The 24,113-nt window shown below is 47.0% G+C and overlaps 1 protein-coding gene across 50 annotated transcripts in view; it reads right to left on the bottom strand.

Moving 5' to 3' along the window:
- Positions 1-24,113, bottom strand: part of LOC144480519 (CUGBP Elav-like family member 4) — a 786,252-nt gene that overhangs the window by 31,053 nt on the left and 731,086 nt on the right. For 17 of the 50 annotated variants that reach the window (XM_078200057.1, XM_078200075.1, XM_078200043.1 and 14 more), the window contains 4 exons: positions 21,812-21,955; positions 18,879-19,023; positions 14,150-14,299; positions 3,573-3,635 (listed from right to left, as the gene is read on the bottom strand). In XM_078200057.1, coding sequence (XP_078056183.1) covers positions 3,573-3,635; positions 14,150-14,299; positions 18,879-19,023; positions 21,812-21,955 — 502 coding nt within the window. Of the gene's footprint in view, positions 1-530; positions 534-2,289; positions 2,293-3,572; positions 3,636-14,149; positions 14,300-14,735; positions 14,770-15,695; positions 15,723-18,874; positions 19,024-21,811; positions 21,956-24,113 lie in introns of all 50 variants that reach the window. The other 33 variants (XM_078200058.1, XM_078200078.1, XM_078200040.1 and 30 more) reach the window with 7 other exon arrangements.

Below are 24,113 nucleotides of genomic sequence, written 5' to 3'. Positions count from 1 at the left end.
ATTCAGGATGCTGTTTACGTTATTGTTAATTTCTGATTGGAATATTAAATCTTCGCGTGGATTGACAGAATGACAGCAGGCCGCTGTCAGATCAGGGATTTTTAATTTCTGCTTATTTCTTTGAAAAGTAGATTGTGGCGTGATGCCCAGCCGATGCCACTTCTGCCACACGATTACTCAGCAGCAGAGTGCCAACTCCCCCTGGCTCGAGGCAACTGTGGTGTCAAACGGGCTCAGAATGCAACAGACTGCTTTGGTTTCACTGCACTTTTCTTTACTGTGGCGGTGTGACAATTATTGGGGAGGGGGGCGGTGGGGAGGAGGGCTTTTCTTCATTTTAATCCGAGGTAAAAATACCAAGAGAATTGAATCGCCAACCCAGTCTTTCATGGGCCCTCTGGCTCGGTTGGAGTGACTGACGCAGACTGCAGGTGGTCATGTCAAAGGCTCACTGCACGGGGACCTGGGTTGGATGAAGGATGCGCAGAAATGAGCTTACAATCTGTTCCGCACACCTGTCAGAAAAACACCAGCTCTCGCTGCCTCAACTTAAAAGTCTAAACTTTGCTTCTCGTCAAAGCGGAATTCTCTTTATTGTTTTTTTCTTATTTTGTTTGTTGCCTTCTCTCCTGTTCCCTTCTGGATAATCCGCACAGTCATTCAACCTAACTGACCCTGCCCGGGTACGCGTAAGGCCTGGAATTTCCTGGCCAAGCTTGCCGGCGGGATCACTGCATCAGCACCCCCTCCCCCCCAGCACCCCCCTCCCTTCAAAACGTTGAGGATACTGGGCTAATCAAAGGCTGAGATTGATGGACTTTTATTAGGTGAGGATCATAGAATCCCTCCAGTACAGAAGGAGGTCATTCGGCCCATTGGGTTTGCACCAACAACAATTCCACCCGTGTCCTATCCCCTTATCCCCCATGTATTTACCCTGTTAATGCCCCTGACATTAAGGGGCAATTTAGCATGGCCAATCCACCTAACCTGCACATCCTTGGACACCAAGGGGCAATTTAGCATCACCAATGCACCTAACTGTACATCCTTGGACACTAAGGGGCAATTTAGCATGGCCAATCCACCTAACCTGCACATCCTTGGACACCAAGGGGCAATTTAGCATCACCAATGCACGTAACTGCACATCCTTGGACACTAAGGGGCAATTTAGCATGGCCAATCAACCTAACCCGCACACCCTTGGACACTAAGGGGCAATTTAGCATAGCCAATGCACCTAACCTGCACATCCTCGGACACTAAGGGGCAATTTAGTTTGGCTAATGCACCTAACCTGCACATCCTTGGACACTAAGGGGCAATCTAGCATGGCCAGTCCACCTAACTGCACATCTTTGGACTGTGGGAGGAAACCGGAGCACCCAGAGGAAACCCACGCAGACACGGGGAGAATGTGCAAACTCCACACTGACAGTGACCCGAGGCTGGAATTGAATCCAGGTCCCTGGTGCTCTGAGGTAGCAGCGCTAACCATTGTGCCACCATACGGATATCAAATGATATGGAGCAAAAGTGGGAAAATAGAATTACGATACTGATTAGTCCTGTTCTCATGGATTGGCCAAGCTAGCTGAGTGTATAAATAGTGATTTGATAAGACTCTAAACAAAATCAAAAGCATATGGAACAGAAATGGCGCATCACAGTCCTTGTGCACACTATTGGCAACATTCAGTTATGTCACAAAGTCAACAATTCTTTCAGATTTGCCGCAAAGTTAGGCATTTTGCTCCAACAACGAGGCTGCCGTAGCCTTCCCCCCACCCACTTTAGTGTTCTTCCAACGTTCTGTCAACTTAACAATACTTTAAGTTTTGGTAATTGATTATCCTGTAGAATAGATCTCACCATTAAACCAATTTCATCATGATCTGGTCATCATTATAATGCCAACAAAACAGTGCAATGCTGTCCCATTGGACGTTTCAGTGCATTTATACAGGCAATAGATCACAATATGTCTCTTCAAGATAGTAGACTCAAATATCCTTCCCACAATGTGCAAAGTCACCCTGAGATTAATGCTTCTCAAAAGCTATTTTCACATTTTCTCCCACCCCCTGAAGAGTTGATTCTTGTCTGGGGTTGGGGTCTCACTCGCAATTCACCCCAACCATCACAGTTCGTATCTGAGCCCGGACTCCAGGTGCCGGGGTCCTACTTGACTAAGAGCGGCGCCTGGCCCAGCCCTCGCTCGATGCCCCCACCATGTCCCACACCAAGACACTGGGCAACAGCAATTGGGCAGGCATCTTCCCAGACGACCTCTTCCCCTGGTGCAGAGGGCCTGATGGTGAGTGCGGCTCAGTTCAGCTAACGCAACATAGACCACAAATCAAACCTGGAAGTCTTGTAGTCTGCCTGGCTTAACATAACCTCAGAATGATACAGCACAGAAGGAAGACATTTGGCCCATTGTGCCAGTGCTGGTTCTTTGGTAGAGCACACCACTCCTTATACTTTGCCCTTGTACACTGGAAACCTTTCTCCTTCAATTATTTATCCCAATTCTCTTCAGTAAGCCACTATTGTTACCATTCCACTCTCGGGCAGTGCAGATTGGGGCAACTCACTGCATAAAAAAACAAACTAGAATCCCTACAGTGCCAAAGGAGGCCATTCGGCCCACCGAGTCTGCACCGACAACAATCCAACCCATGCCCTAACCCCATAACCCCATGTATTTACCCTGCTAACCCCAGTTACACTAAGAGTCAATTTAACATGTTCAATTAACCCAACCCACACATCTTAGGCGTGTGGGAGGAAACCGGAGCACCCGGAGGAAACCCAGGTAGACACGGGGAGAACATGCAAACTCCACACAGACAGTGACCCAAGCCGGGAATCAAACCCGGGTCCCTGACACTGTGAAGCAGCAGTGCTAACCACCGTGCCGCCATGCCACCCAAGTATCCCCATTTAACCCGGATATAATGGAAAAACGAACCCTTTAACCCTTTCTCACTGCAGCGATTCCTCCAAACCCGTCTCATACAATGTCTACTCGCTATGTTTAAGTTTATTAATAGTACCACAAGTAGGCTTACATTAACACTGCAATGAAGTTACTGTGAAAATCCCCTAGTCGCCACAGTCCGGCGCCTGTTCGGGTACACTGAGGGAGAAGGCCAATCCACCTAACCAGCACGTCTCTCAGACTGTGGGAGGAAACCTGAGCACCCGGAGGAAACCCATGCAGACACGGGGGGAACGTGCAGACTCCCCACAGAAAGTGACCCAAGCCGTGAATCGAACCCGGGTCCCTGGCGCCGCGAAGCAGCAGTGCTAACCACTGTGCCACCATGCTGCCCAAGTATCCCCATTCAACCAGGATATAATGGAGAAACGAACCCTTTAACCTGATGACAGACCCTTTCTCACTGCAGTGATTCCCTTGCTGCTGTAACGTCACTGGCTTTGACTTATTAACATGACACCAAGTTTGAGTTTTACACGAGAAAGGGAACTGAGACAAAACAGGCCATTTTTCCAAATCAAACAGGAAAAAATGGCCAAAATTAGGAAGGCAATATATTAATGACCTGTGTAGTGTTGCATGCCAGCGTAAGCTTGCTGTAAGGGGTCGGCCACTGTTGGGCTTTGCGCTGAGGAGAAAAAAGAGGGAAAAGCAGAGAATGAATAAGGCAGATTGGTCACAGTAAAACACAACAGGGAAGCCACGAACCCCCCTCTAAAGCAGAATGGAGCCACAGGGTAAGAGAGAGAGAGCGAGCGAGAGAGGAGGAGCGGCCACACCGAAGGCATAGATTCTTTAGCATATCGTAACCACAAGAAAACACAACACAAGCACGTAATCTAGGAGCACACACACATGGGTCATCGCACTGGTTTCGATCAGGGGTGAACGGAGATGTTTCCCAGGTTTCTTGTGACCTTGCTGTCTCCGCAGAGATTCCATTGCTGGGATTGCTTCTGGTCCAACCATCAGGAACATGGGGCTGGGGTTTGACGGACCTACTGGTCTTTCCCTGCCCATCATTTCTGTAGGTTCATGTACCGCACAATGTAGGAACTGTTGCCTCGGGTCATCCAGTGCACCTTAACATGCCCCCTCTCCCATATGACCTGATACTGAGCAGCGACTGAACTGATCCAGGCTTCACTCATCAACTTGTCTTTGAACTCATTGGATCTTCATATGGGGGGACCATGCGTAACTTTCCATGACTTCTGAATAGAGCAATAGCGGTTGTCATGTTTTTCCTGAGCCAGGTAGTATTTAATTACACGGAGGACAAAATGTGTAGGAGAGAATGGCCGGGATTTTACAGTCTCGCTCAGGTGAGACCGGAAATTCTTGCCCAAGGTCAACGGAGATTTCCATTGTGGAACCCTCGCCCGCTCTGATTCCATGGCGGGTCAGATGGTAGAGTTCCGGCGAATATTTCAGATGCCTCATTTAGGAATTCTACACATGGGCGGTGATTTAATGCCCCATATTTCAAGGGATGAAATGCGAATTGGAATTTCACAGAATAGGAGTCAATAGGAACACTCTGAAATTCCATAAAATACACCAAAGATCCTTGGACAGCATCTTTCAAACCCATGACCACTTCCATCTGGAAGGACAAAGGGCAGCAGATACATGGGAACACCACCACCTGCAAGTTCCCCTCCAAGCCACTCACCATCCTGACTTGGAAATATATAGGCCGTTCCTTCACTGAGTTAAAATCCTGGAATTCCCTCCCTTAACGGCATTGTGTGTCAACCCCCAGCACGTGGACTGCAGCGATTCAAGAAGGCAGCTCACCACCACCTTCTCAAGGGCTACAAGGGATAGGCAATAAATGATGGCCCAGCCAGCGATGCCCATGTCCCACGAATGAAGTTAAAAATGACACATTGGCTGGAATTTTACTGGCACGCAGAACGGCATTCTCCATCGGCCTTGGGCGGGATCGAGCCCCGGGCGGGCAAGATGGTAAAGGTCCACCCATTGGGTCTAACGGACAGTCGGACCATTTAAAATAACGCAATTCTTTCAGCTGAGACTTGACAAGAAATACCTCGAGACGTTGTAATCTCGGATTCAAACACATACTTAAACCGAGTCAATAAAATTTAGTCGCAATGTGCCAGCGGAATAATAGTCGCGGAATTATAGCTTAATAACACACAGATTGCACAGCTTAATATTCCACGTGGTGAATCGTAATGATCTGCAAGAGGTGGATTTACAGGCTTTTGACATAAAACTTCCATGTCAGTCATCAGTTTGGAATGAGATTTGAGTTGGAAGCCACCAGTAAAACCTGGAACCTCTATGCCCTTATGTGCTTACAGTAAAAAAATATTTATTAACCTCAATTCGCACTCAAATAGTCACTCAGATGTTCTAATATTACATCATGAATTCAGAAATGAAGTCCTTATTCGAGTGCACATCTGAAATCAAACACCTGAAATGTAATTGAGCTGTTTCCCTATTACATGTATGTATATTTGCATATATGGACATAAAGTTTATTTATTAGTATCCGAGGGACCCTGTGTATGCTTCAGTCCTGTTTGCGTCAGTCTACACAGAGTTTTCATTTTAAGATATTTTTTGCCTATGCGCATTTATATTTAAGCGCTAGATTGTAGGGATTAACTAACTGCAAAGCTCAACAATTGTAACTAGCTGGACTACACCCATTTTCAAGTGCAAAGCCCATACAAAGAAAAACATCGAGGAAGCAAAGAGAAATGCCCGAGCCGACCAGGCAAGCAAAGAGTCTGCCCCACAATCCGTTTGGTCGGAAGAACCAATCCAGACGTGCAGACGAGGAGCACTTATGGATGGCACGGGTGGCACAGTGGTTAGCAGTGCTGCCTCACAGCGCCGGGGACCTGAGTTCGCTTCCAGGCTTGGTTCACTGCCTGTGTGGAGTCTGCACATTCTCCCCATGTCTGCGTGGGTTTCCTCCGGGTGCTCCGGTTGCCTGTCACAGTCCAAAGGTGTGCAGGTTAGGTGCATTGGCCCGAACAAACGCCGGAGTGTGGCAACTAGGGGATTTTCACAGTAACTTTATTGCAGTGTTAACGTAAGCCTTACTTGTGACACTAATGAATAAACTTCACAAAAACTTTGAGTCTGACACAAGATCCGCAGAAGATGCAAAATGAGTGCACATGGGAAGAAAAATGGACAGGGATCGAGGTCGGAAAAAAGTTATGGGAAGACGGTATATATCGGCAATGGTAATGAAGTGTAAGTTTATTTATTATTGTCATAAGTAGGCTTACATTAACTCTGCAATGAAGTTAGTGTGAAAATCTCCTCGTGGCCACACTCCGGCACCTGTTCGGGTACACTGAGGGAGATTTTAGCACGGCCAATGCGCCTAACCAGCACATCTTTCAGACTATGGGAGGAAACCGGAGCACCCGGAGGAAACCCACGCAGACACGGGGAGAACGTGCAAACTCTTTGTAGACAGTGACCCAAACCGGGGATCGAACCCGGGTCTCTGACGCTGTGAGGCAGCACTGTGCCACTGTAGCAGAAACGCAACACCTCGATTGCCCGCACATTCAGCACGCTTGCGGCTGAGAAGAGAGATTGGGCATCTGATTTGTAATAAAGTTGGAGAATAAATATTTTAAGCAGCAGTAGAGTAGCAGTTCCTCTGAGGTGCTGGCATATCAATTCACTGAATCTGGTCAATTTTTATGCCATCAGACCAATGCACGTCTAATTGAAATCCATTCTGGTATTTCATCCCCAGCACTGCTTGACAACAGTAATTGTTCGTTTTGTCAATACCTAGCCATGCTTAGTTTTACAACCATTATGGAATAGAAGTTGAGCAGCTCAATCATATTTTCTTTACATGTTTGGTAGGAGACAGAAATTTATTTCGAGTTGGTAGTCTACCTTTAATCAAGCAATCCATCCACACATCTCTACATCAATAAATCCATCTGGGTTCTGTCTTGCCTTGCGTCCAATTATCAAAGTAATATATTTATCTATCTTGACAATCCGTCCAGTCTGACCATTCATCTAATCATCCACCCATTAATCTATCCAGATAATTCTGCACAGCAGCTTTCAATCAAGGCTTCCCATATGCCTATTTTTCTATTTAGTGCATCTATCTCTCCGATCTATCTATCTGATCTACACATCTGTCTCGCCAGTGCAATATCATCGAGCCTTCCACTTTTCCGTCTGACAATTCATCTAGGTATTCTATTTAACCAGTCATTCCTTAATATCGTTATTCCATCCATTTTCTATTTATTTCTTTATGTGCTTCTTCCTGAGGGAGAACTATCCCTCCCCTCCCTATCTGTCTATCTCCGTAAGACCATTAAGTACAGGAGCAGAATTAGGCCATTCGGCCCATCGGGGTCTGTCCCTTAGTCTGTGAAAATTGTCCCTTAGTGACCAAAGATGTGTCGGTTAGGGATATTAGTGGGGTAAATGTGTGGGGTTAAGGGGGGCCTGGATAAGGTGCTCTGTCAGAGAGTCAGTGCAGACTTGATGGGCCAAATGGTCTCTTTCTGCACTGTAGGGATTCTGTGGTGGTATGGTTCTATTTGACCCTGCAACAGAAAGAGAACGGCAATGTAGTGGATGGTGTGGGTTTTGGAGGAGAGTTTGCAGATCATAAGACATAGGAGCAGAATCAGGCCACTCGGCCCATCGAGTCTGCTCCACCATTCAATCACGGCTGATAAGTTTCTCAACCCAATTCTCCCGCCTTTTCCCCGCCACCTTTGATCCCTTTACCAATCAAGAACCGATCTATCTCTCTCTTAAAGACACTCAATGACCTGGCCTCCACAGCCTCCTGTGGCAATGAATTCCACAGATTCACCACCCTCTGACTAAAGAAATTCCTCCTCATCTCGGTTCTAAAGGGTCATCCCTTTACTCTGAGGTTGTGCCCTCGGATCCGAGTCTCTCCGGCTAATGGAAACATCTTCCCCACGTCCACTCTATCCAGGCCTTTCAGTATTCTGTAAGTTTCAATAAGATCCCACCCTCATCCTTCTAAACTCCATCAAGTACAGACCCAGAGTTCTCAAATATTCCTCATATGTCAAGCCAAGGGGGGATGTGAGGAAAAACTTTTTTACCCAGAGGTCTGGAATGCGCTGCCTGAGAGGGTGGTAGAGGTGGGTTGCCTCACATCCTTTGAAAAATATCTGGATGAGCCCTTGGCATGTCGTTAAATTCAGGGCTATGGGCCAAGAGCTGGCAGATGGGATTGGGTGGGAGTTGAGGTGTTTCTAATCTGTCAGTGCAGACCCGATGGGCTGAAGGGCCTCTTCTGCTCCATATGGCTCTATGATTCCATGAAACCGCACTTGTAATATAGTGTTCAATTCTGGTCGCCACACTACCAGAAGGATGTGGAGGCTTTGGAGAGGGTACAGAAAAGATTTACCAGGATGCTGCCTAGAATGGAGGGCATTAGCTATGAGGAGAGGTTGGAGAAACTTGGTTTGTTCTCAATGGAATGACGGAGGTTGAGGGGCGACCTGATAGAAGTCTACAAGATTATGAGGGGCATGGATAGTATGAAGCTTTTTCCTAGGGTGAAAAGGCCAATTACTAGGGAGCATAGGTCTAAGGTGCGAGGGGCCAGGTTTAAAAGAGATGTCCGAGGCAAGTTTTTTTACACAGAGGGTGCCTGGAACTCATTGCCGGGGGAGGTAGTGGAAGCGGATACGGTAGTGACTTTTAAGGGGCGTCTTGACAAATACATGAATAGGATGGGAATGGAGGGATATGGTCCCCGGAAGGGTAGGTTTTAGTTCAGTCGGGTAGCATGGTCGGTGCAGGCTTGGAGGGCCCAAGGGCCTGTTCCTGTGCTGTATCTTTCTTTGTTCTTTGTTCTTTGTTCTTGTTCTTTGAAGCCTTTCATTCCAGGGATCAATCTCGCGAACCTCCTCTGGACCCTCTCCAAGGCCGGCACATCCTTCCTTAGATACGGGGGGGGCCCAAAATTGCTGACAATATTCTCTCAGCCTACCCATTCAGCTGCGCGTCTACCTGACTGACTATCTAGCCGTTCTTTTGTCTATTTATTTAATCCATTTATCCATCCCCTGCTTCGACAGCTAATATATCTACAAAGCCATCCACTTCTAAAAAATAATACACGAGTACAAATCAAAGCAGACAAGCAACTAGACCAGATCATAGATCATTAATCGTGACTGACCAAAACTTTTCTGCATCGAAACAGCTGCTGGCTACAAAATGCGCTCAGAATCTGCTGACATCTAACCTCAATTACTTTTGAGCAAATAAATTCTGTCTAATTATACCATTTAAAAATCCATTTGACTGATAGTTTCTATTATAATGAGATGCAATTGCATTCCATCGCTGCAATTTTGCGCTCAATGATTGTAATTATAGAAGAGTTCTAAGTTGTATTAGTGGGTTTATGAAAATGAACACATCTTATTAAACTGAGCCAAGCATAGCTGGGTAACTTCACAGAAAGTGGAAAACAAGTGCAAACTTGAATAATGAAGGGAAATTGCTCTGCCTTAATTAAAAATTACACGTCTTAGTAGAACCAACCCAAACAGATTGGCGTGTGCGCACTCGAGAGTTCGGGAAGGCTATCGTTTGCCTGAGGCAAGCTCAACTCTGCGAGGCAGCTTCCAGCCAACTGGACTCAAGTGGGAGCCAATGATACCCCGAAGGGACGCATCGACTCTTGTCGTTTAAGATGAGGGAGAGTCCTGTTTATTTTTTAATTGCGTGGAAAGGATTACCTTGGGTAGGATTTTCTGTAAGAAGTCTCACAACACCAGGTTAAAGTCCAACAGGTTTATTTGGTAGCAAAAGCCACTAGCTTTCGGAGCGCTGCTCCTTCGTCAGACTTACCTGACGAAGGAGAAGCGCTCCAAAAGCTTGTGGCTTTGGCTACCAAATAAACCTGTTGGACTTTAACCTGGTGTTGTAAGACTCCTTACTGTGTTTACCCCAGTCCAACGCCGGCATCTCCACATCATTAGAATTTTCTGGCCACGCTTGCCCAAAAACTGGAAAATCTGGCAATTCAGCATGGCCAATCCACCCATCTTGCACATGTTCGGACTGTGGGAGGAAACCAGAGCACTTGGAGGAAACCCACGCAGACACGGGGAGGACATGCAAACTCCACACAGTCAGCTGAGGCTGGAATTGAACCCAGGTCCCTGGAGCTGTGAGCCTGCAGTACTAACCCACTGTGCCGTTCCAATGGACTCATCTCCAACTAGACGTAAGTGGGATCCAATCACACCCCAAAGGGACACCTCAGCAATCCCCCTGACACTAAAGGGCAATTTAGCATGGCCAGTCCACCTAACCTGCACATCTCTTGGGACACTAAGGGGCAATTTAGCATGGCCAATCCACCCATCCTTCACATCTTTTGGGACACTAAGGGGCAATTTAGCATGACCAATCCACCTAACCTGCACATCTTTTGGGACACTAAGGGGCAATTTAGCATGGCCAATCCACCCATCCTTCACATCTTTGGACACTAAGAGGCAACTTAGCATGGCCAATCCATCTAACCTGAACATCTTTGGACAGTAAGGGGCAATTTAGCATGGCCAATCCACCCATCTTGCACATGTTTGGACTGTGGGAGGAAACCGGAGCACCCGGAGGAAACCCACGCAGACACAGGGGAGAACGTGCAAACTCCACACAGACAGTCACCTGAGGCTGGAATTGAACCCAGGTCCCTGTGAGCCTGCAGTACTAACCCACTGTGCCACTGTGCCGTTCCAATGGACTCATCTCCAACTAGACTTAAGTGGGATCCAATGACACCCCAAAGGGACATGTCGACTCTTGCCATTTAAGACGCAGAAGAGTTCTGTTTATTTTTTAATGCACGGAATGGATTACCTTATGTGGGATTTTCCAGCCGCGCTCACCCCAAAACCAGAAAATCCTGCCCGAGGTCAGTGGACCCCCCCATCTCCCTGCCCACTACGATTCCTGTGGTGGACGGGATGGGAAAATTCCCCCGATATGTTTCATACGGTAAATTAAACCTGATATCTTAGAATATTGTGTGAATGAGAGAAAAGAATAATTACTCCGGTCAAAATGTAATATTGCGTGATGCATTGTCTCCATTAAGGCAGGCACTGTAACATAAGGACTCAATTTCTTCAGCCTCATCCATGCTCCCCATCACCGGTGGGGTTCTCTACAGAGAACGGAGTGTCACAAAATTACCACTTTACATAGGATCGTAATGTCCTCCACTGGGTATTTTTAGTGACTCTGCTCATCATAGAATCCCTACAGTGCAGAAGGAGGCCATTCGGCCCATCGAGTCTGCACTGACTCTCCGACAGAGCATCCTATGCAGGCCCTCTCCCCGTAACCCCATGTATTTATTCCACTAATCCTCCCCCTAACCTACACGTCTTTGGACACTAAGGGGCAATTTAGCACGGCCAATCCCCCTAACCCTGCACATCTTTGGACTATGGGAGGAAACCAGAGCACCCGGAGGAAATCCACACGGACATGGGGAAAACGTGCAGACTCCACACAGACAGTGACCCAAGGCCGGAATCGAACCCAGGTCCCCGGAGCTGTGACGTAGCAGTGTAGCCCATTAGTTTACCCAAAAATATTGCGACACATTACATTAGTGTCTCTACTGGCTGTTAAGTTTCAGAGGTTCTGAAGTCAAGAAAGGCACTATACAAATGCAAACTTTACTTTGCAATTTTTCCTGCTACATTTTTATTCTTGGAGGTGGCAGGTTCACGGTGAGAGGCGTAATGAAGAGTTTTTGAATTTGGGGTTTTAAATCATGTGTTGCTAAGCTGAATGACTGGTGTCAGACTGGGCGTTCCAAGATGCAGGAAGCCTATTTCAGACAGAAGAAAGTGTTAAGTGGGTGTTCTTATTGCGACCTTGTGACCCGGAGCCATAGAATCCCTGCAGTGCAGAAGGAAGCCATTTGGCCCATCGAGTCTGCAACGACAACAATCCCACCCAGTCCCTATCCCCGTAGCCCCACGTATTTATCCTGCTCACCCCGCTGACACTAAGGGGCAATTTAGCATGGTCAATCAACCTAACCCACACATCTTTGGAGTGTGGGAGGAAACCGGAGCTCCCGGAGGAAACCCACGCAGACCATAGGAAGAACATGCAGACTCCACACAGACAGTGACCGAAGGCTGGAATCGAAGCCGGGTCAGTGGCGCAGTGAGGCAGCAGTGCTAACCACTGTGCCACCCTGTCTTTCTCTGTCCCCCTCTATTGTCATCAATCTCTCTGTAATGCACTCACTAAATGCGGTAAACCACTGTTAGCTTATTACCTGTATATGTGACATGCCTGGACACATTCCTGCCGGCCCTACCCGAGACTCCTCTCCCCCCCCCCCCCCCCCCCCGGTCCAGGTATAAAGGCGACTGCTCCCCACCCCCCTGCCTCAGTCTGGACCAGTTCATCGGCATGGGTGTGCTCCAAGTCTTCTGCTAATAAAAGCCTATTTGTTCTTGCATACAAACTAGTCTTTGCTCGATTGATGGTGCATCACTAAGTTAGGTGACTATAAAGGTAAAATACCGTGGATGTTGGAATCTGAACCAAAAACAGAAAATGCTGGAAAATCTCATCAGGTCTGACTGTATCTGTGGAGAGAGAAGAGAGCCAATGTTTCGAGCTCTGATGAAGGGTCATCTAGACTCGAAACGTTGGCTCGATTCTCTCTCCACAGATGCTGTCAGACCTGCTGAGATTTTCCAGCATTTTTCTGTTTAATTTAGGCGGTTGTGAGTTTTAAATAAAAACAAAAGAAGCGGTTTGCACATGTAAATTGAAAGTGACACACCTTCATGCGTTTCCAGTCACAATGCTGTTGCACGTTAGTGCCAAAACTGGTTCCTCGCTGCCCCGTATTACTGCAGTGTACCTTCTTCTCCACTTTCCTTGTTTTGGAGAAAAGTTAAATAAGGAAACAAAGCACTGCTCTGTCCTCCGACCCTGAAAAGCAAATTCTTGTGCAGGACATCAAACTGTGAGCAGACAAGATTCCTCGCGCAAGTTTCTTGATGCAGAACGACCACAGCTACTGCACTGCTGATGGGAATATTATGCAAAAGCGCCCTCACGATGGCTTGCTTTGATATATCGTTTATGATCCAAGGCATTTTGGTACGGCTTTTCCGAGCCACGCAGCTGGGTCGTGTCTGGATATTTGGGATGCCGAGACAGTCGGGTGTGCCGAGAAAAGTGCCGACTGTTCTTTTCACCAGATGGTAAGTACTCACGTGGGCGTGCATTCACTATGTTATACTGTAACCAATGGTAACATTGAAATGTTATAATGGAACCAATGGTAACATTAGAATCTGTTAGAATGGAACCAATGGTAACATTGGAATCTGTTAGAATGGAACCAATGGTAACATTGGAATCTGTTACAATGGAACCAATGGTAACATTGGAATCTGTTACAATGGAACCAATGGTAACATTGGAATCTGTTACAATGGAACCAATGGTAACATTGGAATCTGTTATAATGGAACCAATGGTAACATGCTGTGTGGGTCAGCTGACCCAGTAGATAATGTAACCAATGGCAAAATGATGTGGTGGTCAGCTGACCAGCTGACCCTGTATAAATGGAAAGCAGATGGAGGTTGTGTGGCCCAGGGTGTGGCCCCCAAGTGTTGGTGTAACGGAGTTCCTTTATTAAACCATCTTCTTTGATTTACTTTGTGGAATTAGTTCTTTTGTTGCTTGCAACTGAAGTATCCGTACTGCCGGATGGGCAGGCTATTTTCGGAATTTCTTGTTTTCAATGCGCCATGGCAATGTGGAACATCGGGACACAGGATCGGAAGAATCCGCACTCATTTATCGACAGATGCTTCGTGGACCAATTACCCTGCGGCATCTGTTCCGTCTCTCGCTCGCTCTCTCGCAACTTGCTCTTCGGTCTTGACTCAAAGATACCAGGGAAGGTTTCATTGTACTGCTCAACTCCACTTCCGACCCAGTGTGCATTCTTCTGCTTTAGAATTGCAATCTCACATCCGCCCCTCAACCCCCTCCCCTGAAATCAAGTGCCCGTAAATGTGTGACTGGTTTCCTTGCACGCACCTGGGTACGGATGGATGCCATTGGCATAGATGGCGTCTGATGCTGGTTGCCCGTTGGTCTGTGGTGGCATGGCACTGAACCCATTGACCCCAATGGGCGTAGCTATGCTGGGTACAGTGGCTGCATTGATGCCCGGGGGTGTACTGGTGCCTATAGAGGAAAATGAACAACAATCTGTGAAGAAAATACACTCCCGTAAGCGGAGGCCTGAAGCAAAACTGGGCTCTTTATTTACAGTGGCTGCCATTCACCCCCTTGCAAGGCCGGAGGCTCCAATGATGGACAGGAATTTAAGGTAGAAAATGAGTTGGTCACATTGCTTTCCCTGTGTGAGCTAAGTTGAGACCACGGCCTACCCCAAGTAGTGGAATTACTATGACACCATTGAACTGGAGCCAGGCCAAGCAAAGGAGATACCTGGAGCAATGTTTTCAACATAATTTAACAATATTAAAGCAAAGCACAAAGTCAGACACATTTAGTTGCTACTCGTAATTAAACATTGAAGGGGTTCGCCGGTTGCAGTGGAAAATAGCAAGGTCTTTATTTATTTTTTGTCATTTATTAGTATCACAAGTTGGCTTACATTGACACTGCAATGAAGCTACTGTGAAAATCCCCTAGTCGTCACAGTCTGGCACCTGTTCGGGTACACTGAGGGAGAATTTAGCATGGCCAATGCACCTAACCAGCACGTCTTTCAGACTGTGGAATGAAACCGCCTCACAGTGCCGGGGACCCGGGTTCAATTCCAGCCTTGGGTCACTGTCTGTGCGGAGTCTTGCCGTTCTCCCCGCATGGGTTTCCTCCGGGTGCTCCGGTTTCCTCCCACAGTCCAAAGATGTGAAGGTTAGGTGGATTGGCCATGCTAAATTACCTCTTAGTGTCCAAAGATGTGCAGGTTGGGTGGATTGGCCATGATAAATTGCCCCTTTGTGTGCCAGGATGTGTGGGTGAGGAGTAATTAGGGGTAAATGCATGGGGTTACAGGGACAGGGCAGCGGGGGTTTGGGATGCCCTGTCAGAGAGTTAGTGCCTATTCAATGGGCCAAATGGCCTCCTTCGGCACTGTAAAAAGGAAAGATAGGAAAGGTAGGATTCGAGAGCTGTGGATAACCAGGGAAATTGAGGATCTGATTAAAATGAAAAGGGAGGCGTACGTTAAGTCCAGGCAACAGAAAACAGATGGAGCTCTGGAGGAATACAGAGAGAGTAGGAAAGAACTCAAACGGGGAGTTAGAAGGGCAAAAAGAGGTCACGAGATGTTCTTGGCAGGCAGGATTAAGGAGAATCCTAAGGCATTCTATTCATACGTTAGGAACAAAAGAGTTGTCAGGGAGAAAATCAGACCTCTCAGGGACAAAGGAGGGGAATTATGCTTAGAACCCAAGGGAATAGGGGAGATCCTAAATGAATACTTTGCATCGGTATTCACGAAGGAGAGGGGCGTGTTAACCGGGAGTGTCTCGGAGGGAGGTGTTGACCCGTTAGAGAAAATCTCCATTACAAGAGAGGAAGTGTTAGGTTTTTTAGGGAGCATTAAAACTGACAAAGCCCCAGGGCCTGATGGCATCTATCCTCGACTGCTCAGGGAGACGAGAGATGAAATTGCTGGGCCTCTGACGGAAATCTTTGTCGCTTCTTTGGACATGGGTGAGGTCCCTGAGTATTGGAGGATAGCGAATGTGGTCCCGTTGTTTAAGAAGGGTAGCAGGGATAACCCAGGAAATTATAGGTCGGTGAGCTTGACGTCCGTGGTAGGGAAGTTGTTGGAGAGGATTCTTAGAGACAGGATGTATGTGCATTTAGAATGGAACAATCTCATTAGTGACAGAGCATGGTTTTGTAAGCGGGAGGTCGTGCCTTACAAATTTGGTGGAGTTTTTTGAGGAAGTGACAAAAACGGCTGATGAAGGAAGGGCCGTGGATGTCGTCTATATGGATTTCAGTAAGGCATTTGACAAAGTCCCACATGGCAGGTTGGTTAAGAAGGTTAAGGCTCATGGGATACAAGGAGAAGTGGCTAGATGGGTGGAGAACTGGCTTGGCCATAGGAGACAGAGGGTAGTGGTCGAAGGGTCTTTTTCCGGCTGGAGGTCTGTGACCAGTGGTGTTCCGCAGGGCTCTGTACTGGGACCTCTGCTATTTGTGATATATATAAATGATTTGGAAGAAGGTGTAACTGGTGTAATCAGCAAGTTTGCGGATGACACGAAGATGGCTGGACTTGGGGATAGCGAAGAGCATTGTCGGGCAATACAGCACGATATAGATAGGCTGGAAAATTGGGCGGAGAGGTGGCAGATGGAGTTTAATCTGGATAAATGCGAAGTGATGCATTTTGGAAGAAATAATGTAGGGAGGAGTTATACAATAAATGGCAGAGTCATCAGGAGTATAGAAACACAGAGGGACCTAGGTGTGCAAGTCCACAAATCCTTGAAGGTGGCAATACAGGTGGAGAAGGTGGTGAAGAAGGCATATGGTATGCTTGCCTTTATAGGACGGGGTATAGAGTATAAAAGCTGGAGTCTGATGATGCAGCTGTATAGAACGCTGGTTAGGCCACATTTGGAGTACTGCGTCCAGTTCGACCAGAAGGACGTGGAGGCGTTAGAGAGAGTGCAGAGAAGGTTTACCAGGATGTTGCCTGGTATGGAGGGTCTTAGCTATGAGGAGAGATTGGGTAAACTGGGGTTGTTCTCCCTGGAAAGACGGAGAATGAGGGGAGATCTAATAGAGGTGTACAAGATTATGAAGGGGATAGATAGGGTGAACGGTGGGAAGCTTTTTCCCAGATCAGAAGTGACGTTCACGAGGGGTCACGGGCTCAAGGTGAGAGGGGCGAAGTATAACTCAGATATTAGAGGGATGTTTTTTATGCAGAGGGTGGTGGGGGCCTGGAATGCGCTGCCAAGTAGGGTGGTGGAGGCAGGCACGCTGACATCGTTTAAGACTTACCTGGATAGTCACATGAGCAGCCTGGGAATGGAGGGATACAAACGATTGGTCTAGTTGGACCAAGGAGCGGCACAGGCCTGGAGGGCCGAAGGGCCTGTTTCCTGTGCTGTACTGTTCTTTGTTCTTTGTTCTTTGTAGGGATTCTATGATATGCCAGTGATATACCTGGCGCCTGTTCGGGTACATTGAGGGAGAATTTAGCAAGGCCAATGCACCTAACTAACACGTCTTTCAGACTGTGGGAGGAAACCGGAGCACCCGGAGGAAACCCCCGCAGACACGGGGAAGAATGTCTGGTACTCCATACAAACAGTGACCCAAGCCGGGAATCGAACCCGGGTCCCTGGCACTGTGAGGCAGCAGTGCTAACCACTGTGCCACCCATATAGTCCCATTGAACTGGAGCCAGGCCGAGCAAAGGAGATACCTGGAGCAATGTTTTCAACATAATATAACAATATTAGAGCAAAGTACAAAGTCAGATGTGTTTAGTTGCTACACGTAATTAAATAGTGAAGGGGTTCACCAGTTGTAGTGAAAATAACAAGGCCTTTATAATTGCATTTATGATGACAGTACAAGCCACTCCTATCGGCAATCTTGCTCTTTCAGCAGTGATTTGCTCTTAGTAAATTCCTGCCTGTATTTATTTAACACTGGCATTGTCGAATACAAGACATCATGCTGGCAGGGCAGGCTCAAAGGGCCAAGTGGCCTCCTCCTGCTTGCTCAGACCACATCGGTCAGCCATTTTGTTTTTTTAAATTTCGCTCATGGGGCTGGGCCAGCGTTTGTTGCCCCATCCCTTATTGCCCTTGAACTGAGTGGCTTGCTAGACTACTTCGGGGGGCAGTTGAGAGTCAACCACATTGCTGTGGCTCTGGAGTCACATGTAGGCCAGACCGGGTAAGGACGGCAGATTTCCTTCCCTAAAGGGACATTAGTGAACCAGATGAGTTTTTAATGACAATCAGTGGTGGTTTCGTGGTCATCATTAGACTTGAATTCAAATTTCAACATCTGCCACGGTGGGATTCGAACCTGGGTCCCCAGAGCATTACCCTGGGTCCCTGGATTACTAGTCCAGTGACAATACCACTATGACACTGCCTCTCCTACACCTTGAAGAGAATACAATATACATTTACCAAAATGATACCTAGACTTTGGACATTAAGGGGCAATTTACCATGGCTAATCCACCTAACCAGTACATTTTTGGATACAAAGGGGCAATTTAGCATAGCCAATCCACCTAACCTGCATATCTTTGGACACTAACGGGCAATTTAGCATGGCCAATTCACCTAACCTGCACATCTTTGGACACTAAGGGGCAATTTAGCATGGCCAATTCACCTAACCTGCACATCTTTGGACACTAAGGGGCAATTTAGCATGGTCAATCCACCTAACCTGCACATCTTTGGACACTAAGGGGCAATTTAGCATGGCCAATTCACCTAACCTGCACATCTTTGGACACTAAGGGGCAATTTAGCATGGCCAATCCACCTAACCTGCACATATTTCGGACTGTGTGAGGAAACCCGTGCAGGCACGGGGAGAACATGCAAACTCCACACAGACAGTGACTCAAGGCTGGAATTGATCCCGGGTTCCTGGCAGTGTGAGGCAGCAGTGCTAACCACCGTGCTGCTCGATCTCAATCGGAATCGCCACCACCCCTGAGAAACCTGTTAGGCGGGGAGAGGGGTGGGGGGGGGGCGGAGCCACAATGGAGTTCTAGCATGGGTCAGTGACGTACCTGATGATGGCGTCATTGGCGTTGCTACCAGTCCGTTCACATTGAAGGCTGCCATCTGCTGCATTTGTGCTGCTGCAATTGCAGCCATGGGATTCAAGTAAGTCCCCTGCGCTGCTGCCATGAGTGCTGCTTGCTGCTGCATCAACTGAAAGAGAACGGAAACAAGACTTTCAACACAGCACGTTTCGCTGGGGGTGGGGTGCTTATGTTGAGCATTAACCAGACAATGCACGGTGAGTACTCAAATCATCTGAGCTTTTATTACGTGCTATCAAGGAGAAAAGACACAGTGAATTTCGCTGTGATGTTCTGTTGCTTCATACAGATAATTAACAGTTATAGTTAATGACAACAAAATGAGAAACGAGCAAGTTTCTAATCCTTCATTTGCATACATTGTCCACCAATCATAGCATAACGTTTTGCCCTTTCTTATCCAATAGTAAACTGTCTCCTTCATGAGCGTGACATGTCAATGTAACAATTTTAATCAGGCAATTGAGCTTGGCTTGCTCGATTATGAACTCCCTGATTAAGGGCCAAATTGGGGAGCCCCATGCTCTGTATTTAAACAGGAGTGTCAGTTCCTCTGGCACTCCGGATGCAGACTGCACACTGAGAACACTCTGTATGGTGTTGTTGTATCTTGTAAATAAAGGAATGTTGGTGAAGGGACTTCCGACTCCGAGGACTTATTACAGTCAATATATCTTGTTTTTTGGTATTTGTCATGGTAACTTGTTTTTGTTCCATCCCATGGCCAAGGCTGGGAACACAGTGTTTACAAAACTGACACAAGGTTTAGATTAGTCGTTTATCCTGAATACGCAAGTGCCGGCCTCACTGAAGGCTATGTTGATATTTTTTTTCCCATCCTCGCTGACAGAGTTGCCTGGTTGTTGTAAGTTAATTTTCCACACCAGTATCTGCAGTTTTTAATTGCTTTTAACTTTCGTTTTGCAGCAACCCCATGGTGCTTTATTTGAAGTGAGCATCCTTAATCTTGCAGAACAAAGTGAATTAAATATTTGGCCATAGCTGGAATTACGACTTAATTTCCACACTTACATCTTGGTCGATGCCCCAGAAGCAGGATCCAATGCGCTTGGGTACAATATTTGCACTGGGAAACAGGGAATCTCTTCTCCATGTCTGGCAAGGAGAATCCAGCCTGTTCCCCCACCCTCCCCTGCTCCCGACACTGACAACCTTCCCCTCAATCCAGCTACACCTGGACTAGAAATGCTATCAAGAGGGGGTTTTAGTTTCTCTGGGCCCCAAGGCAGGCCGTATATATGGAAAGGGGCATGAAGAAACAGTAGATGTTGATGATTAAGGGGGCTGGGCAGAATGAGTTTCATTATACTGGTTCAACTGATGGGCCAGGCTGAAGCAAATGATTATGGAGTACAAAGAACAAAGAACAATGAGAAGTACTGGGTGGAGCTAGGCTTACACAGAGAAATCAAGCTCAGTTGCTGTTTGGAATTGTCGGAGAGAAGTGCCTCTCTTTCTCTCCCTGGATTTGGAGATTGGGTTCTGTAAAAATTCAGTCTCTTTCTTTGAGATTCTGCAATTTGGGGATGTATCTTTCTCTGGAGGTTGTTGCGTGGGAGACAGAAGAGAGATATTTTTCTGCATCTGCCCACATACAGAGCATATCTGTTTTTGTGCTTAAAAAAAGGGATTTATGTCTATGAAGATACTGTTTACATTGGAACTTTGGAAATGGTTAGCTGTTAAGAATTATACCTTGTCATGTGTAAGTATTTCCAATTGGTAAAATATACACAAATTCTTTTTATTATATTTTAACTGTATTGTTAAGCATAAAGTTTGTTTTGATAAAAGCTTCCTAGTGGGTCACTTGAATCATACCTGGAGTGAAACATCTTATGCTCACCCTAATGCCAAAATCTAAAAAAGTTGGGGTTTAGGTTAACTCCAGAACATACCATGGTTTTTTTTTAAAGTTTATTTATTAGTGTCACAAGTAGTGTCACATTAACACTGCAATGAAGTTACTGTGAAAATCCCCTCGTCACCACACTCCGGCGCCTGTTCGGGTACACTGAGGGAGAATTTAGCATGGCCAATGTACCTAACCAGCACGTCTTTTGGACTGTGGGAGGAAACCCTCGCAGACATGGGAAGAACTCCACATAGACAGTAATCCGAGGCCGGAAACGAACTCGGGTGCTGGCCAATGCACTTAACCAGCATGACTTTTGGATTGTGGGAGGAAACCGGAGCACCCGGAGGAAACCCACGCAGACGCGGGGAGAACGTGCAGACTCTGCACAGAGGGTGACCCAAGCCAGCAATCGAAGCCGGGTCCCTGGTGCTGTGAAGCAGTAGTGCTAACCACTGTGCCACCGTGCCGCCCTGGACTTTCTGACCTGGCCCCTAACACTGGCCCAGATATCAGATGTACAGAGCACACTTATGAATTTGTCAATTGTTTTTTCTTAATGAAAGAGCACTGGGGAAACTGGAGCGATTTTCACTTGAAAACAGAAGGTTAATCGGTGGTCTGATAGAAAGGTTCAGGATTGCGAAGGGTTTTGCCAATTAAAAGTGATGCCCATTGGTCTGAGAGCTGGTACAATAAAGGGCATCCATTTAAAGTTTAGCACTGAGGAATCAAAGGGAGATGTTGGAAGGAATTCCTCAAACACAGAGGGCTGTTGGCACAGGAAGCACAATTCCAGAGAGAGGGAAAAGACGAATCCATAAAGCAATTGGTGTGAAATAGATCCATTTTTCGGAGGGATGGCATGAAAGTGATGGGCTGAATGTCCTCCAGTCCATTGATCCAGGGCTGTGAAGCCCCTGGCATGAAGGAGCAAAATAAACTCATCACGCCATCTGTGCCTAATTTAGTGGACTGTGGCGTTGGCGTATTGAGGCTGGCAGGTGGCTGGTTTACCTACCGCTTGAGTGTATGCTCCGTATGCGCCAAACTGGATTGCCATCGGATTAAAGATGCCAAGCTGCCCTGCCATCTGGTGCATGCGCCGCAGAGTGCGCTCCTTATCCGTGTCTGCAAATTTCACCACCAGACTGGACGATGCGCCCTGGAAGAGAGGAGAGAAAGAGACATTCAGCAGGACAGGAACACCTTGGCTGGCCGTTTGGACTCCTGTCCGCTTTGCAACTCTGCGGAGTTACAAGTTTTAAAGTTTATTTATTCGTGTAGTAGGCTTACATTAACACTGCAATGAAGTTACTATGAAAATCCGCTAGTCGCCACACTCTGGCACCTGTTTGGGTACACTGAAGTCACGTACCAACTGACTCAAGAACAGCTTCTTCCCTGCTGCCATCAGACTTTTGAATGGACCTACCTCGCACTAAGTTGATCTTTCTCTACACCCTAGCTATGACTGTATCACCAGATTCTGCACTCTCTCCTTTCCTTCCCCATGAATGGTATGCTTTGTCTGTATAGCGCCCAAGAAACAATACTTTTCACTGTGTACTAATACATGCGACATTAATGAATCAAATCAAACCAAACTGAGGGAGAATTTAGCATGGCCAATGCACCTAACCAGCAGGTCTTTCAGACTGTGGGAGGAAACCCACGCAGACACGGGGAGAACGTACAAACTCTACACAGTCACGCGAGGCCGGAATTGAACCCTGGTGCCGTGAGGCAGCAGTTCTAGCCACTCTGCTACCATGCCACCCTATCTGACTAACCCCCCCCACTCTTAACACCTGGGCTTACCCCCAACCTGGCATGACTATCCCTCATCTACTTACCCGACTATCCCTCCAAATATCCAACTGCTGCCTTGATTGGATTGGAATTGAACCTGGGTCCCTAGCATCGTGAGGCAGCAGTGCTAACCACTGTGTCGTCCCAATACTTCAAATGCTACTTTTCCTTTCCCATTTGAGTAACGCAAGAGACTTTTGGCAACGACACGCGATTGCTTAAGGATCAATTGCAGAATATCACACGGTTAGAGTGAACACTGATGCTTTGAGGCTTAAGTACTGAAGATCGATAGCTTAATACATTGCAGTGAAATATGACCCTCTCTAACTTCGCTTCACCACCTGCCTGTGTTTGCAGCCAGGTTTTTTTAACCAGGCTGCCTCTTTTTCTTTGTAATTTTTGACGTAAATCAGATACTCCCTCAAAATGATTGAGTCTCACGATTGTGAGAAGTAATGGCAGTGGCCAATTGGGAGAACCCATATAAATCAGAGAGGGCTTTGATGCAAAAAACACACTAGACAAAAGGCTATGACGCATGTTCACACAAGACCATCAATGATATTGGCCACTCCTCAATGCATCTTGCCATCAAATGCAAGTTAATGCATTTTTCATTATCTCGTACAGCTGCGTTTTTTATTTTTCATCCATTTGTGATGCATGGGCCAACATTTGTTGCCCATTCCTAGTTGCTCGAGGGCAGTTGAGAGTCAACCACATTGCTGTGGCTCTGGAGTCACATGTAGGTCAGACCGGGTAAGGATGGCAGATTTAGGGGTGGCACAGTGGTTAACACTGCTGCCTCACAGCGCCAGGGACCCGGGTTTGATTCCCGGCTTGGGTCGCTGCCTGTATGGAGTTTGCACGTTCTCCCCGTGTCTGCGTGGGTTTCCTCCGGGTGCTCCAGTTTCCTCCCACAGTCCAAAGACATGCTGGTTAGGTGGATTGGCCACGCTAAATTACCACTTAGTGTCCAAAGATGTGCAGATTTGGTGCAGAATGTAGTGTTACGGTTATATCTAGGGTATAGAGAAAGATCAGCTTAATATTTGATTTGATTTGATTTGAGTTTGCATGTTCTCCCGTATCTGCATGGGTTTCCTCTGGGTGCCCCGGTTTCCTCGCACAGTCCAAAGATGTGCGAGTTAGGTGGATTAGCCATGCTAAATTGCCCCTTAGTGTCAGGGGAACTAGCTAGGGTAAATGCATGGGGTTACGGGGATAGGGCCTGGGTGGGATTGTGGTTGGTGCAGACTCGATGGGCCAAATGGCCTCCTTCTGCACTGTATGATGCTATGATTTCCTTCTCTGAAGGACATTAGTGAACCAGATGGGTTTTTACAACAATCGACAATGATTTCATGGTCATCAGTAGATTCCTAATTCCAATTTATTTTTCAATTCAAATTCCACCATCTGCTGTGGCTGGATTCAAACCCAGGTCCCCAGAAAGTTTGCTGAGTTCCTGGATTAATGGTCTAGCACTAGGCTATCGCCTCCCTGAA

Source organism: Mustelus asterias, chromosome 29, assembly GCF_964213995.1.
Source record: "Mustelus asterias chromosome 29, sMusAst1.hap1.1, whole genome shotgun sequence".
Classification (NCBI taxonomy): Eukaryota; Metazoa; Chordata; class Chondrichthyes; order Carcharhiniformes; family Triakidae; genus Mustelus; species Mustelus asterias.
This window is presented reverse-complemented; position numbering and strand designations above follow the sequence as displayed.